This window comes from Kogia breviceps, chromosome 14 (genome assembly GCF_026419965.1).
Source record: "Kogia breviceps isolate mKogBre1 chromosome 14, mKogBre1 haplotype 1, whole genome shotgun sequence".
NCBI classification, from domain to species: domain Eukaryota; kingdom Metazoa; phylum Chordata; class Mammalia; order Artiodactyla; family Physeteridae; genus Kogia; species Kogia breviceps.
In genome coordinates this window covers 10,755,818-10,773,461 of record NC_081323.1, presented here as the reverse complement: position 1 = coordinate 10,773,461, position 17,644 = coordinate 10,755,818, and the positions used below count along the sequence as shown (strand labels likewise).

Sequence of the window (17,644 nt, the reverse complement as noted above, 5' to 3'; positions counted from 1 at the left end):
AGAGGCCAGCATGGTGGCTCCTTCTTGGAAACCATCAGGACCTCCTCAGTGAAGCTCTCCGGGCCACCCTGTGTGACAGGCCTTCCACATGCTGTCTCTCCGTCACCTCCCTCACTGCCCTCTGGGCTCATGGAAGTTACAGTATTGATCACATTACTTTTTATTACCGTCTCCCCTCCACACCATGAGCTCCATGAGACCAGGGTCGCCCTGCCGTATTCACTGTGTCCCCGGTGCCCAAAGACAGGGCCGAGCACATGGCTGCACCCAGGACATGCTTGTTGACTAAACGGATAACCAGGAGCTCCCTCTGTGGCCTCTTACAGACGAGACCCACCCACGTTCCCCAGGAAGTGGCAGAGAGGACCAAGCAGATGAGGGCAAAGAATGCACTTGTTAAAGGCAACGAATAGCCATCCTTACTTGAGGCCTCTCTTCAGTGCTTCAAAGATCTTCTTCACTTGCTGTGGCTTGGGATCCGAGCAGATAGACCCCTTCCGCAGCGTGCCATACATCTTGGAGGATTTCACAGGTATTCGAGACCTCACTGAGTTCCTGTGGACGGACCTGTTGGGGGTGGTCAGAGCAGGGTTTGGACAAAGCCCTTCTCAGGGGCAGGCACTTTGGGAACAGTGGCCAGAGCCCCAGGCAGTCAAGAGACCTGGCTGAGTCTCACCCCACTGCCACCAAGCTGCGTGGTCTCAGGAAAGTTGCCAAGACTCTCTGGGCCTCAGTTTTCTCATCTGTAAAATGACGGCTTGGATTTGAGGATTAGAAGAATAATAACATTAACCACCTGATATGAGAAATTAACTTACAGTGAGAAATACAATCAAGCAGCCCAAATGCCAATGCTGTCTGTTTGTGCTCTTCATCAAGCTCTGTGCAGGCAAAGCAACGGGGGAGGCCAAATCATAGTCCAGTGGTATACCCATGAGTTGGGTACCTGTTGGCTTTGCCTGCACCACATCCATTCCCCTCCCTCTGTTAATAGCACCTCAATTTCCCTCGGGGGCATCTCCCCAACCCTGCTCTTTATACATATAGTTTGGAGGGAGGTAGCCTGACAAATCACCATACACACACACACACACACACACACACACACACACACATGCACACATGCACACACGCACACGCCCATGCATCCATGGGCATTCTGAGGCAAACCCGTGTCCCAGGACTGGGTTAGTCAACATATTCCACTTCCTTGGAAGAGAACTTCTCCCCCTTCCTTCCTCATTTTCCTCAGATGCACTGAAGAGCCAACTTCAACCACGTGCACTGGGCCCCCCCGCAGGGATGGCCGAGCAACGAGAAGGAACAGGCCCTGGACAGCCTATGGAGCAGACCATCCATTGGCTCTACACTGTTGTTGGTCCTCAGACCACAGCAGGAGGACCACTTTCTCAGGGGTTCACCATTTCTGCTTCACTCGGGAGACATCCTCCTGCTAGAAACCCAGCTCCGAGTCTCCCTGAATGCCCTTCACAGTCTGCTGCCCTTTTAGGGTCTAAAATCAAGGGCACAGGTTCATTCATTCATTCAAACACTCACAGAGAGGGGCTTTCTCTGAGTCACGCAACATGATGGGAGCCAAGGGACCAGAGTCCCACCCTCAAGGGTTCACAGTCTGCGGGGAGGGGTGGCGGGCTTGTGGTCTGGAGAGCTGGGCAGGGGGCAAGTGGACACAGCTCCAGCTCCTTCGCCAGGCCTGGGAGAAGGGCCACTGGGCCGTCGCCAAGCCCTGGTCCCCAAGAGGCCTGGCAGGTGGCTGGGCTGTATTTCCAAGCCAACCAGATGCTGCACATTCCATGCATGGTCACAGGGTCGTGTGGTTGACTCAGCAGAGCTGTCCTGTCCACCCCTGCTGTCGGGCATCAAGCCCCAAACCCCGTGGTTCCCCAAAACATGGAGGCACAGCCACATTACAGGCCAATGCGCCAGAAATACAGATCCCAGGGCTTGCCCAGGGTTGCTGAGAACTGGGTCCCAAGGATGCTGCATCAAGGAAGGACCTGGAACCCCACCCTGGAAACCTCAGGGGCCTCACCAAGCTAGGAACTCCTATCATCTCATGGGATACAAGCTCCTGGTCAGCCGCCCACGTCCAAGTTCTAGCCCCAGAGGGCACAGGTATTTAGTCTACTGGAGCCTCAGTTTCCTCATCTGTAAAAGGAGGATAATAAGGGAGCCTGACCCACGGAGTTGTCATGAGATAGTCATTCATTCAACAAATATTTACTGAGCTCCTATCATACTCCAGATGCCATTCTAGGAGCCAGGGGTAGAACAGTGACCAAAACGGACAAAACCCCTGCCCTGGTGAGCTGCCCTGCCAGCTGGGGAGACCGTGGGAAGTGGTAGCAAGCACAGACTCTGGAACCACATGCTGGGGTCTCTATCTGGCTCCCCCAGTTATAAGCTGTGTGACCTTGGGTAAGTTATTGAACCTCTCTGTGCCTCAGTTTTCTCATCCATAAAATGGGGACCAGAGAAAGGGTGGCTGTGAGAGTTACATGAGTTAATAAATATAAAGAGATTCAAGCAGTTCCCAGGAAAGAGTAAGTACTATATATGTGCTGAAGTTAATAAGGTAATTTTTTTTTTTTTTTTTTTTGTGGTACACCGGCCTCTTACTGTTGTGGCCTCTCCCGTTGCAGAGCACAGACTCCGGACGCGCAGGCTCGGCGGCCATGGCTCATGGGCCCAGCTGCTCCGCGGCACGTGGGATCTTCCCGGACCGGGACACGAACCCGTGTCGCCTGCATCGGCAGGCGGACTCTCAACCACTGCGCCACCGGGGGAGCCCAATAAGGTAATTTTTTAAAGTACATATCAGTTATGTTGTACAGCAACTATACTTCAATTTATAAAATTATATATCAGATAGTGCCTAGTGCCAAGAATAAAAACAAAGGCAGGATAATGAACGTAAAGGGTGAACAGGGAAGGTTCCCGCAATCAGGCGATGTCTGAGTCTGGGTAATACGCACGCAGCCCTGGGGACAAAGCCTATCCCATCAGTAGTGCTCACCCCTGCGTCTGCTGTTGCTGTTATTCATATATTATATGTCAAGGGACACTTTGCAAAGCCCAGGCAGGGACTGTGCTCCCTCCTCCCCCGACCCTCCCGGAGGCCACATCAGCCACCTCTTGGAACACACCCTCCACACAGTTGCCATCTGCAGGCTGGCAGGGACAGGCAGGGCTGCAGCCTCGAGAGAAGCGGGTTTCAGACAGGCTAGGGTCCCCGGCAGGCGGGCAGGCAGGCAGGTGGGGTGGGCGAGCAGCTTGGAGGTGGGGCTGCAGGAGCCCCGCTCACCTGCCAGCTCCCAGAGTCCCACAGTCCCCGGCAGATGCGTGCCCTCGGCTGGGTCCCACTTCCATCTACCTGGAAACTTCCTCGCCCTCGCTCTCTGGCTGTGCCGGATAGCACCGGCTCCTGGGGAAGCTCTGAACCCAGTGCTCTTGTCTGAGGTTCAACAGAGCAGGCGTGGTGGCCAGCCCCGCCACGGACGGTGACGTACATGCAGTCTCCGGATGGTGAAATCAGGTTGCATGTCTGGCCCAGTGCCACAACTGCCAGGGCACGGAGCAACCTCCAGGGGCGGATGTCACAGCAGTCCTGGGAGGACTCAGTAAACATTAAACCTCCCCCGGCATGCCAGACGAGCTTCCAGATGGGCACTTGTGACCCACTGGCCCCAGCCCTCACGTGAGGCCGCCGGGCCAGCCCTTCTACCTGGTGTCATTGGGAGACACTATCGGAGGCCCCGGTGCACGGCTGCTGCAGGTGCAGGATCCGGAGGCAGGAGGGGCTGGGGGCGGGGCAATAAATAATAGGACCGACTGGACACGTTTCGGGTGAGGACTCAAAGCTGGGTGTAAGCGCACCATTTCTCTGCATCTGGTGCTACTAGATGCCCAGGGATAATGACAAACACGCACACGGCACTCGCAGAGGTCAAGCTCTGCTCTGGGTGCTTCACGTGTACTAGCCTGTTTCTCCTGATACATGTCTCTGAGGTCCAGCCCTCCTCTCTGTCCCCTTTCTCTAGCCTCCTCTCCTTGAAAATCAAGGGCTGCTGCTTAGCTTTCACACCTACACTTCCCAGCCGTCCCAGTGGAGGAGTTCCCAGGTGGTCAGGACCTTGCAGGGTCTCCGGCTCAAGAGGGTCCCTGCCTGGCAGCCTGAGGGAGGGGAGACCTGGCCGAGGAATGGCAGGAAGGGGTTAAGAGCAGCCCGTGCCTGTCAGTCAGGGAGGAATGGGACAGTGTCAGGGCCTGGTCCTCTTCTTCATCTGCCCACCTTATTATATATGGCCTTATGTTATCATATATTATTATATATTTATTATATGTGGCCTTGTTATAACAGTCATTCCACCTTAGTGTAAAATTCCCTCACCAGATTACTTCCCCAAGTGAATTCTTTGATTACGCAATAAAGAAAAGAAACAACCCTGTCCAGAGTCAAAGGGGCTTCAGGTGCCAGGGCAGGGATAACGGCTGGGGACATCTAAGTGGGACCAGGCTCTTCTGCTCTCCTGCTCTCCTGTCTAAGGTTATTTTTGCCTGACCTGCCCCCGCTGCTGAGTACCTTGGCAATGTGACCGTGTTTCAGCCTGGTTGGATTACCTGGGAAATAAGGCCAGAGGTGAGGCCTGAAACCCAATCCAGACTATCCAGCCCCAGAGCCAAGGGTCCAGACCCCTGGGAGTTGTACAGAGACAGGAAGTTAAAAATAGATGTGCTGCTTCTCTGCCATCATGGGCAGCTTCTTCCTCACCCCTGGACAAGGGGACTACAGAGAGCCAGGCCAGATGGAGGCCACTCAGGAATCTCAGAGCCCGTCCAAGCCAGGCATCCTCCAGAATTCCCTGCAGGGGTGGGGGTCGGGGGGCAGGACAAGGAGCCCCAGGAGGCATCCAGGACATTTACACCACTTTCCCACAGGCCGGCCACACATCCATTTTCTGTCCCTCAAAGCTCATTCCCACCTCAGGGCCTTTGCACCTCTGTCCCCTCTGCCTGGAAGGCTTTCCCATGCCCACACCCTGTCTGCACTGCTCCTCTTCTCTCTGCCTTTGCTTAAATGCCTCAGTGGGGGCCTCCTCCAAGCCCCCTGCTGCCCTCCTGCCTCCCTGCTTTAACCCCTTCAGGGCACCTGCCACCAGCTGTATCCATCTTGACTATCATTGGCTTATTGTTTTCCGTCCTGAAAGGAGGGCGGGGCCTGGGTCTGTTTCCAGAGCCCCGGACAGGGCCTGACAGAGCCAATACTCCAAAAATAATTGTGGAAAGAATTAGGGATTCCTAGGGGTGCTTCCAGGACTTCAGCCCTGAGACGCCACTCCTCTCAGGCACACCTCAGAACTGAGCAGCTGAGCTGCCCTGAGACAAGGCGAGTGAGCTGGGAGGGCCTGACCGCAGCGCCAGCCGCACAGTGATGGGGGGCGGGGGGGAGGGGAAGGCGGGTCTAACGCGCAGCTGGGGAGCCCTAGGGAAAGAACACCAAGAGGGCCTGCCGGGCTTGGGTGGTCCACACCCCCAACCCCCAGGAAATGGCTTTGAAGCCAAGGCCTGATGAGATTAAGCGGGACCAGGCCAGGTGAAGAGCGGAGGGGAGGGTTCCAGGGGGAGGGCAGGGCCTGTGCAAAGTCCTGGAGGACAGAGAGGCCAACGGGGCTAAAGCGCAGGGTTCAGGATGAGGCTGGCCAGCCAGACCCTGCCGCGTGGGGACTGGGTTGTGCTCTCAGTGGGCTGGGAACCTCCGGAGGGTTTCAGGTAGGGGAACGCCGGGATGGGATTTGGTTCTGCGCCCCGCTCCGGCTCAGGGCCCTGCCTGTCCACCACGGCTGTTCAGACTGGCAGCCGTTTGGGGCCCTCAGGATTCCTGGAGCCGGGGGCCCGGCATGCCAGGGCTGGCAGGGCTGTGGCCCCAGGAGCAGAAACGCACCTTCCTCCCAGACATTACCTGCAGCTGGCGGAGACACATCGCAGATCAGCTGAGAGCTCATGTCTGGAGGGTCAGTACTAACCAGGCCTGTCTCTGCAGAGGCTCCTCCTCCTTGGAAAACTTCCCACAAGCCCCTACTGCGTGCCAGCATGTGCCGGCAGCTCACCACGTGTCACCTCACTGTACCCTCATGACAAGCCCAGGAGGGAGGGACATTTGTGAGCCCCATTTCACAGATGAGGAAACCAGACTCAGAGAGGTGAAGTCACTTGCCCCAGGTCACAGGTGGCCCTATTTCCCATTCTATCAAACAAGAAGAACATTCCATCCTAACCTGGCCCCTAGGAGACTAAGTTCCAACTCTGAATCAGTTTTGCTGTGTGACCTTGGGTGAGCAGCTCTGACTCTCTGAGCCTCAGTTTTCTGATCTGCCAAGTGGGCCTGATGAGCTCGGGCAGATCAGCTTCCAGGATCAACTGCTGGGAACATGTGGGGTGATACCTGTTCAGACCTGAAGCAAATTACAGGTTTCTCCCAACAGCAAGGGTCTCACTCACACACACACAGGCACAGACATAACACAGACAGACACAAACACACACTACCCTGCGCTGCAGGCCTGGCATGAGAGTGAGTCTCAGGGTCACTGGCATGGGAGGAGGATGCCCCCGCCGGCCCCCCGATCCCTGGCCCTCAAACAAGCCTCCCACACACAGCCCGGGCAGAACTTACGCGATCCTCCGGCTCTGGGCACTGCTGAAGCCGGCAAAGGAGGCGCTCCGGCCCATGACCCCCACGGCCCCTGAGTCCCCAGAGGACAGGAACCGCACCCTCACCGACATGGCTGTCACCTGCAGGGAGAGGGCAGGACAGTCAGCCTCGCGCTGGCACCCGGTGAGTGCTGACCGCAGGCTGGCCACCTTCCACCATGGCCCCCAAGGGCCCTACAGCAGCCCCAGAGAGGGGGCGGCTGGTGCTGTCCCCAACTCACAGATGAGAAAACTGAGGCTCAGTGAGGTCAGGGAGCTTGGGGCGGGGGGCAGGAGTAAGATTCGAACCCGGGTGTCTGCACCTTGTGCTTGGGTCCTTGATGCCTGCGCGATGCTGAGTCCTCGTGCAGGGGGCACCCAGCAACTCGTGAACCAGCCCTTCTCCCCTCCCCTCTGCTACTCCTCTCTGCCAGTAACCCTGATCCCCCCTCCACAAACCCCCACCGAGCACCTCCTGTGTGCCAGACACTGAGCAAGGCAGGCAAAGCCCTCGCCCTCCAGGGCTCCCAGGCCAGCAGGAGGCTGATGAACCATCATTATAGTAGGGAGTCCATAGTGAAATGATGGGGGTACCAGACCCACCCATGGAGGAGGCGACCAAGAGCTGAGAAGGAAAGGCCGAGGAGGGAAGAAGGGGAAGGGGAGGGAAAGGTCTCTGAAGCAGAGGCAACGCCATGAGCAAAGGCCTGGAGGTGCAGAGGACAAGGTGTAATACAGAAATGGAAAGAAGTTCAGTGTGTTGGGGTGTGGCTCCAGGTGAGGTTGGAGAGGCCAGCAGAGCACAGGGCAGGGGGGCCTTGGTGGCCCCAGGGAGGACTTTGGCCTTGCAGTTGGCTAAGGGTAACTGGGAGCCATGGGAGGTTTTGAGCAGGGGGTGAGTCAGCCCAGTTCACATGAGGCCAGGCTGCTGGCATCAAAGGCTTCCAGAAGCCACAGATCCATTGCCGCATCTCTGACCCAGGTGGCAAGGAGGCCAGCCTAGAACCCCTGGCTGTCTTTACGTTTTTCCAAACCATCTCGAGATTGGAAAAATGCCACCACATCCTTTGGGAATATCGCCCAGTGTCTTCCAACACAATAGGAAAATTCTCCCCCATATCTAACCTAAATCTCTGCTGCTACAGTTTTATACCTCACTCCTCAGCCAGGGTGGCGTCAGTGCAAGGATCCCAGGGACCCCACTGCCCTGAGAAAGCTCCCGCTCCGCCAACTCCCTCCTATTCCCGCTCGGTAGGGCCCCTGCTTCCCACATCCCCTCCACCCAGCGGCTGAGCCCAGACTCCACAGCTTTGCCCACCCTGGGGCCTCTGCCTGGAATAACGTTCCCTTCGCAGCCGCGTCTATCCAGTGTGTAGTTCTGCATTTTGTTTGTGGTCAGCTCCCACCACAAGCTCCAGAGCCCTCACTCTGAACCCCCTGGCAGATCTGCGTGACCCCCACAAGCTTCCGATACCTCCCGCAGCCCAGAGCCCCACACGTGCTGTGCATAGGTGAGCTCTGGAAGCAACAAAGCCAGACCTCGGCTCAAACCCCAGCTGCAGCTGTGCAGCTCACCGGCTCTGGGCCTCGGTGATCACATCTGTAAAATGGAAATTCAGAAAAGGACCAAGGACACAATGTGCTGACAGCCCATAATGTGAAATAGACACCAGAAAGAGCTGGTTGTCTGTGTGCCGTCGGCTGACCAAGACCCCAGCCTGGAGACCCCAGCTGCTGGGGCAGATGAGCCAAGGAGCGACCTCTGGCCCCGACGGAGGAAGCGGCGAGTGTCTGCTGAGGACCCACTGAGTGGAGCCCCAGTGCCAGGGACTGTCCCATGCAATAGACCCGTGAACAGCAGCCCGGTGGACGCATGGGGAAATTGATGCCGTCTGGCAGTGGAGGCATCATTTATGAGTGCTCATAATTAGGCCAGCTGTCCACTACGTGCCTTATGTAAATTATCTTAGTAGATCCACACGACCGCCTGAGGTGTAGGAGCTGTTGCCAACCTAATTCAATAGATGAGGAAACTGAGGCTCAGAGAGGTAACAAGACGAGCTCAGGGACCCAGCCAGGAAGCGGCAGAGCCAGGCTGAGAACCCACGTGTGACTGATGCCGAGCCAGCACTTCTCAGGTACGTGGGCAGGCATCCCGCACTCTGGGGGTTCGCCCCAGCCCCACGGGAGGACCCTCACGCCCCCACGGTCCCTACCTGGGCTGTGCTGCTGCCAGCTTGGACCAGCTCACAAGAGTCGACGGTTAAATTTTCAGGAATGTTGGTAGCTTGAAATCAGCCATGACAGAATTAAGTACAGCATGGAAATGGGCAAGTGCTACAAATTAGGTTTTGAAGGTGTTTTTGTTTGTTTGTTGTTCTGCCTGTTGTTAAACTTTCATCAGCATACCACTGCCCCCAGCCCTATCAGCACAGGCTCTGGGTGGCACTGGAACCTTCTCAAACTGCTAAACACACCCTCCCTCCATCCTAGCCAAGATGAGGAAGGGCTCGAGGAGGGAGCAGGCAGGGAGGTCCCCAAGGTCAGCAGGTGGGACACAGCCGGTGGGACTCGGACTCTGGAGGCAGCCCCGGGGGGGCGGGGGGGGGGACCGGAACGCCCTCCCTCCACCCTCTCCCTCCACATCCCCTCCACCCTCCCTCCCAGACCTTCTGAGTCGTTCTTCCAGCCTCCCCCAGGTCCTCCACTTCTAGATAAGGGAGAAAGACAATTGCTAAGCAGTTCCTCTGCATGCAGTTTGCTAGAACAAACCCAACCATCTGCCTGCCCAGCGTTACGAAAGGAGGACCGAGGAGGAGAACTAAGGTTCAGTGCAGACCCATGCAATGTGCCAGCACCTGGCTGCGGATTGATTACTCAGGACAGGGCCATGAGGATCAATGACCCCGCTTTTCATATAAGGAAAGAGCCTCTAAGAGGTGAAGAGGCTGGCTCAGGGAGCCACGTTTTCCAATGTGAGGTCTGGCTGTCACGTGGGGATTGGCTTCCTGGCTAGACCCTCCCTGCTCCTCTTCCAGCCCAGATGTCACCTCCCGCAGGAAGCCTTCCTGGACCTCCCCCCATTCCCTGCCTCACTTTAGTTACAGTGGACGGTGAATGGTGACTTGTCTGCCTCCCCCACTAGACAGAGAGTTCCCTGCAGGTGGGGCTGGGGGTGTTCTCCAGGGCCTGAAAGAGTCACAGCGCATCCTTATGGGACCAGAGGACAAGGATTGAAAGGCTGGGGCTGCTTCCCCCACTTCAGCAGGCTGTGCATCCCAAGGCGCAGTCAGTGGAAGAAAAGGATAAAGATAAGAACTCCCACTATGTGCTGGACTCCAAGGCAGGGGTGGACAAATGACTTTGGTAAAGGGCCAGATAGTGAATTTTTTTGGCTTTGCAGGCCTTATAGTCTTTGTCACAGCTACTCAACTCTACCGTTTTAGAGCAAAAGAAGCCACAGATAATGTGCAAATGAGTGAGCCTGGCTATGTTCCACTAAAACATTATTTACAAAAGCAGTAGCTATTGATGGATGACCCCTGGGTGGCCAGCACTCTGCCTGCTACCTGATCTAAAGGTTTAAAATCTCATTTAATACTCCCAACACTATATGAGGCAAATATTATTATTATCCTTCCCATCTTGCAGATAAAGAAACCGAGACTCAGAGAGGAGGGGAAATGACTCAACCAAGGTCACACAGGTCAGAGCTGTCGGAGTTGGGATTTAAACCTGGGCCTGATGGGCTCCAAAGCCCAGCTACTTCATGCTAGGCTGCACCTGCTTCCACAGGGGCTGTGCTGAGGACACCACCCCCCTCCGCTGCCATGAGCCTGAGCAGGAGGAAGGGGGCCCCAGAATGGAAACAGGTTCATGACCCAGACCTGCCAAGCTAGAAATGTAGCACTGGGGGTGGCTGAGAAACATCGAGCCCCATCCCCTGCAGGCTTTAGGGTATGGGAGCCCAGGTCCCTTTGGACCAGCGTCAGATCCCAGCAGCACCTCTCCTGGCCGATCCCTGGTGGGGCTGATCCTTTGTAGTTGACCCTTGTGATCTCACCCAGCGGGCTGCAAAACAATCCCCCCTCTGGGGGACTGGGCATGAGATGGCCGGGCTGAGACCCCTGGAATGCCAGGAGCTTTCAGTGGGCTCCTGACAAGTCCCAGCGGATGCTTGTCACCTTTAACCAAGGGTCATACTCTTAATGTTTAGTTGTTGACACAACAGCGGCACTGACCACTCAGAACAGAGGCTGGGCACCTTGGAGACCCCTCTCCTCCCCCAAGACCATCCCCCCTCCCCCTCCCCCTGCCGGCATTACCCTTTAGCGGCCGGATTGTAGGCAGGTCGGGCAGCCCTGGGCAGCCGGCACTCTGCAGGGCATGAGAGGCAGGCCGGGGACCTCACTGGGCCCCTGGGCAGAGGAGAGAGGCACAGAAGTCATGCGGGTCCCAAACCTTCGGTGGCAGACAGGACTGCCTCTTCCCCGCGTGTCCCTCGCTGCCTCTCTCCGGCCTGGCACCCGGGCAGCACCGGATGCTTGGATCCAGCTGGGGAGCGCAGGACAGGCGGGCCAGCTGAAGGGGCTCCTTACCCAGCAGCTGCTCCCCAGACACTGAAGGGACCGTCCTGGGCCTCTTCCCCCGGGGTGCAGCCAGAGGGAGCCTGTTCTGCTAAATCTGTCCCGCTCGCTGCTGCCCAAAGCTGCCCACCGGCCGCAGGGAACCTGCAATTTCACCTCATTTGGAAGTGATGCTTCTAAATTTAACGGCGTGGGCTCTCAGGGCTGGGCAGCATTTATGCCTGAGTCCCTCACTTAGGGCTCTTTTATATCCATTCAAATGCCAGCCAGGGATGAGTTTGCTTACAGGAGTTTCCAAAATAGCCCTTTGGTTTAGCACGAAAGGAAATGGCAGAGTAGCCCAGGATGAGGAATGTGAGTTTATACATAAGAGGGAAGGGCGTCCTGAGAGGGCTTCTCTGGGAACCAGACTGCACCAGATGGAGTCCAACTCCCTCATCTTACTGATGGCCAGACCCAGCCCAGAGGGGTCAGACGACCCGCCCAGCTCACCCAGAGGTGAACGGAAGAGTCAGAAGAATCCAAACTCCCTGTCCCTGCCCAAAACCAGTTCCCTGCTCCTCCGCTGGAGCCCACTTAAAATCCCGTAGCTGACCCACGCAGGACGGACGCCTTCCATCGGCTTCCACGCCTGCCGGCTTGGGTTCCCCTCTCCCTGCCGAGCACCTCCTGAGCCAGGTGGTATGGGGCCGGGAAGACGTGCCCGGGGAAACAGGAGAATGCGGTTCCAGCCACATGTGATCTAGAGCAAGTTCCCTCTCCTCTGAACCTCTGTCTCCCAGTCTGTAAAATGGGAGCATTGGGCTAGAACTCAGGCTTCCCTCAAGCACAGCACACTCTGGGCCAAGGGAGGGACGCCCAGTGGACTCCATGCATCACTCGGTGGGAGAGTTATCTTAGTCTTTAGTCTTTTAGTCTTTAGTCCTCTTTTCATCCTGGCTCCCCGGCTCTCTCGTCACTTGTCACCCTTCCTGTTCAACAGAGCACAGAGCTGGCCCGAGCACAGAGCCAGGGGAGGGCAGAGGAGGAGCTTGAACATAGTCAGGTTGTTTTGTTTTGTTGAATTTCATTTAAGGTAACCTTCCATTTAGAGCAAGCTGTCTTCTGTATGATTTAAAGTGGTCTTTTTTAAAATAGCATGTTTACATGAAGACAGTACGGATTTGAAGGACACTTGGTTTAAATAGAGCAAGTAGGCACCCACCTACCTGGCAGCCCACATTCCTGGGTCCTGCCGCCAGCTCTCGGGGGCCACCGTGGAAGTGGCACCTGGAGACCCCAGGTGTGTCTCTGCAGATGGCCAGCTGGCCTCGAGGAGACAGATGGGCTGATGGCTCCGGCTTCTGGTGTAAGAGAAGAGCAAGCAGCTCCTTGGGGAGCCCCAACTGTGCCCCCAGAGTCCACTGTCCCACGGCTACAGGGCAAATGGAAAATTCCTGACGGCCAGATGGTTCAAGACCAGGCACGGAGTCAGGATCCGGGGTCCAAGAGGGCCCTCGCCTCAGTGTATCATGCAGTCCACAGCCCTCTGTGTTCTTCCTGCCCAGGGCAGGCCTGGGAGGAGTTCCTGTCCTGCTCCAACTCTGGCCTGTAGGCTCATCACAGGAGAGGACGGGCAGGCCCTCTCATTGGACTTCACAGCACACCTGTGCCCATTTCACAGATGGGAACACTGGGGGTGCAGCCACAAATGGCCAAGTGCAAGGGACAGGTTAGAAAACCCATACAGAAGAAATTTGTGTGACCGTTAGGAATATGATTTTGAGGAATAGTGACATGGGAAAACGTTTGAGATAAGATGCGAGTAAACCAGAGCAAGATGTAAACTGTATACAGCATGTTTTATTTTTGAAACAGTACCTTACGAATATGCTACAATGGACATGTATTCCCTCAAATTAAGAAAGAAACATTAATTTGAAGAAAATCGAGAGATTGACTAAGCTGTCCTCAGTCGCACAGTAATCAAGCTGCCAAGCTGACTGTGTGTCCTCCAACCTAGAGAACATTGCTTCTCAGGATGGACCTGGGATCAAAGGAGAAATTTGCCTCTTTAAAAAAGAGAAAAAAAAAAAATGTTAAAGGTCCACAGATATCGTCTGCACTCCCAGCTAACTCCATTGGGTTTTATGAGGCAAAAATGACTCATGAATTTCTGTGAAATATCCAGAGGGTGTTCTAATTTAAATGGCCCCTGATCACCACCGACACATTCCCATTGGCGGGTCGACCAGGGGTCACCTGGAAGAGACAGCAACTCTTGGGGGAAGGAGCTCCTGAGGCCACCACAGGGGTAGGAGTGTGTGTGGGTGTGGGGAGGGGAGACAGGAAAGCTGGAGCTGCCCAGGGATGCGGGGAGGTGATGAAGCGAGCCTCTGGAGGCACCACTCCCACCCTGGTCTGCTTAGGACCAGCAATAAAAATGGGGTCAGGCAGGAGGGACTGGGCATCTCCCCACAGCACCCCTCTGAGGTGGGCACTGTTACCACCCCCATTTTACAGACCGGGAAACTGAGGCTGGTAGGACTGAAATGGCCTGAACGAACACGTGGCAGCACTAGGTCTTCGGTAACTCACCTTAAAATGCTTATGTGCGGGCAGCATGGCCCAAGTGTGCATAGACCTAGCCCACATCCCAGGGGGTGAGTAGGTGTTGCGTGGAGGGCGCTAACGTGGGTCCCCACTCCAGAAGCAGCTATGGGAGGGTCTGTACCTCAGCACTGCTGACGTTTGGGGTCATTCTTCACTGTGGAGGTTGTCCTGCATCTATAGCGGCATCCCTCCCACCCCTTGATGCCAGGAGCTCTCCATCCTCCAGTTGTGACAATCAAGGCTGTCTGCAGACGCTGCCCTGTCCCCCGGGGGTGGGGGAGGGGTGCAGAATGGTGACGGATGGGACGGACCGGGTTAAAGGTTAAAGGCAGCTTGTCGCATCTGCACGAGAGGGCTGGTGAATTAGCGTGCCGGGTGTCAGGACCGATTTCTCACGGGTGAAAGGAGTAGTGTTATAGATACTGTATTCCATTGGCGACGAATGTTGTTCAGGCTCCTTCTCCTGAGGTAAATAGGGTGTGGGAACGTGGGGGCCCCGGCAGCCCAACATATTCAGAAGGGGCCCTGGGCCACGGGGCCTCTGCCACCCCCATCCTTCACACGCACGTGTGCACATGCGCACACACGCCAGGGTATGTATGGATGCAGGCCTGGAGGCCTGAGCGTGAGGCCTTGAGCTTGGAGTAGAGGTTGACCTCCTCCTTGGGGGGTGTTTGCGGTAACATCAGAGTTCTGCGTGAGACCTGCCTTCATCATAACCCCCTACTTGGAGGCCAGGAGAGACCCAAAGGCCACCTACCTTTTTAATCCCAAAGAACCTGACTGCTGATGAACACACACGCTGGTCTGGGCAGGGTTTGGATTCAAACCCAGGCAGGCAGAACTCTGCTGGCCACGTGGGCCAACCAGTCCACCCTGGATGAACCGCCTGGAATTCTCGGTAATCTTGGGGACACAGACCTTCCCCCTGCCACACAGCTGGAGATCAGAGCGCAGGAGTCTCTCTCCAAACCAGCCAAAAGGACTGGGAGAGAATTCTGTTCCTGACTGCTGTCTGTGGAACAAGTTAGGACCAACTTCTCCACTAGGGACGGGGGCACAGCCCACAGGCCCTGTGAAAACATGAGGATTACTTTTAAAATCAGAAGACTACAGAATGAAATTTTAGGTCAAGAGAATGTTTTATTATATAATGTAAAATTATATTATTTATATATATTAATAGAATATATTTTGTTTTATAATACATCCATCTTTATACCAGTCACAATATCCTATACTATTTAATATTTTTTATGCAGGAATTGTCCCCGGAAGGCCAAGGTGCTGGGGGGAGGGTGGGGATGGCACGAAAGTCATCACGTGGCCGTGCCCTTGGCCCTCTCCTAGCCCCGCCTCCAATCTGTCTGCCTCTAGATCAATCCTTCCATCTCCCGCCCTGCCCTCGGGCTCCCTATCCAGCTCCCTCCCACACAAGTCTTTATGATGAAAATCAGATTCACCCTTCCTTCCCATCTCCCCCTTTCTCAGTTTTATTTCCCCCTTCCCTACTCCCAAGTCCACTGGACCTGACCCCCCAAGACGGAAGAGCTAAGAGAGCCAGGCCGGGCCTTGCACTTGACCCTAATCAGCTAATTTGACCCTCGGTGAAATGAAGTGCTGCAGGTTTCACTCCATCCCATTCTGGTTTTTTGAGTCTAATGACTTTGAGTTTTGGCTTCTGGCCTGTGCTATCAACTGCAGGCCTCAACTTCCAGATCTCTAAAATGGACTGAGTGGTTCCTAGATAGAAGTTATGTTTGGACATGGTTCCTAGTGAGCTCATGCATGTTTCCATATTTACATTATCCTTAGAGTCTTCTCTTCTGGAACTTACAAATTCATATTCCTTTGTACAGTTACCTAGTTTTGGTTTTTTTTTTGGAGACTGCATTGTGTGGCATGTGGGATCTCAGTCCAGAGATTAAACCCCGGCCCCCTGCATTGGGAGTGCCGAGTCTGTTTTTAACCACTGGACCACCAGGGAAGTCCCCAGTTATCCACCTTGATCTCATTGATTTCCAGGGACTATTTATAAATCCTGGATTGGTGATCTTTTCTTTTTTTTTTTTTGCTGTATGCGGGCCTTTCACTGTTGTGGCCTCTCCCTTTGCAGGGCACAGGCTCCGGACGCGCAGGCTCAGTGGCCATGGCTCACAGGCCCAGCCGCTCCGCGGCATGTGGGGTCTTCCTGGACCGGGGCACGAACCCGCGTCCCCCACATCGGCAGGCGGACTCTCAACCACTGCGCCACCAGGGAAGCCCAGTGATCTTTTCTTAATTTTCTCCCAGCCCTTCACTTACCTTTTACATTGCTCTTAATGAGGTGTGCGTGTGTGTGAATGTGTGTAACAGAAGCTTCAAATATTTACGTGTCTGGATCTGTGAACATTCCTTCTATGCTTTAGAGTTTAGAACCGGCTTTTTCCACCTCTAAAATTGTTTCAGATCTGTGGACCACTGAAGTCTAGGTCCCTGGGTGAGAATTTTGTCTTGCTGGCAGCCGGGCTATAAGACCCTCAAGGGCATCGCTTTCCTCCTCCTTGGTCAAGAGATTTCACTCTGCACCCTGCTTCTCGGAAAACACCCGGAATCTGTCCCCTCTTTCCACCCCTACCCCAGGACCAAGCCCCATCACCTCTCGGGTCTCCACTGGTCTCCCCGCCTCCAATTGCCCTGAAAACTGGAGTGAGCTTTTAAAAATGTCCATCTGTTTCTTATACCCCACCCCAGATTCGGGGCTTCTGGGAACTCTTAGGATTAAAATCTGACCCCCGCACCGCACCCACAAGGTCCAGCAGGAGGTGGTGCCTAAGGATGGCACCCAGACGGGGACGATGGAGTGCTCCCCGCCCACTGCCCAGGAAGGCACCCCCTTCTCACCCCTCAAACATTAATCACAGCCAGGTCTTGTCACGGTAAAGGCAGGGCCAGGGGGTTGGGGGACAAGGGGCTGGGGGGTGGGAGGGATTGCGAAGTCTTTACATAATCCATCCTATTTCCACACTGTAAGGCAGCCCCTCACCCCATTTACAGCTGAAGTACCCAGACCCTGAACCCGGATGAAGATCCATAGCCCCTCAGTGCTGAGTCAACCTCCTGGAATGCCCAAGGCTCCCCGGCCAGCAGGCCCCGGGGCTCCTGCACACGCATGTGGGCCAGTGGAGTGGGACTGTTTGCTAACAGAGGCTGTTAACAGCACGAGAAATGGTCAAGGGGTCGACAAGAGATGAGCCATCTGGTTTGTCCCAAGGTAAACAATTTACAAGAGAAAAGTCAAGGCAGCTTGCTGTACTGGTTTTCCTTTCGACAGTGTGGACATGCAGTGTCCTTTTCCCCTTGGTGCCGACTGGAAAGACGGAGGCTGTCCCAGGCACCCTGGCCTCAGCTCCAGTGCCTCCCAGGAGGGGCAAGAAGGCAGGAAGAGTCAGATTTTTTTTCCACACCTTTTCTTGCCCCATTCTCAGGACTGAGTGATTTCACACCAACTGGTTAATCCACATTGTAAGGAGGGTAGGTTTCATCCCAAAGAAACAGACTTACTTTCTAGCACCCAAAGCCTTGAACTTAAGAGAATCTTCAGCCTGAAATTTATTTCCTGTTGGAAGAAGACCCCTACTGGTCTCCCCAGGGATTGCGGCCCTGCTCTACCAACGGCTGCAAATGCCCACCCGAAAGTGAGAGAGGGTCTCCGTTCTTGCCATTCAGAGTGAAGCCAGTGGATTCCCAAGCATGTGGAATACACATGTGGCTTA

The 17,644-nt window shown here is 55.3% G+C and overlaps 1 protein-coding gene across 3 annotated transcripts in view; it reads right to left on the bottom strand.

Moving 5' to 3' along the window:
- RIPOR3 (RIPOR family member 3) overlaps positions 1–17,644 on the bottom strand; it is a 73,242-nt gene that overhangs the window by 22,930 nt on the left and 32,668 nt on the right. For all 3 annotated transcript variants that reach the window (XM_067013901.1, XM_067013902.1, XM_059036035.2), the window contains exons 2-3: positions 6,695–6,813; positions 424–555 (exon numbers count right to left, since the gene is read on the bottom strand). In XM_067013901.1, coding sequence (XP_066870002.1) covers positions 424–555; positions 6,695–6,813 — 251 coding nt within the window. The remainder of the gene's footprint in view (positions 1–423; positions 556–6,694; positions 6,814–17,644) is intronic.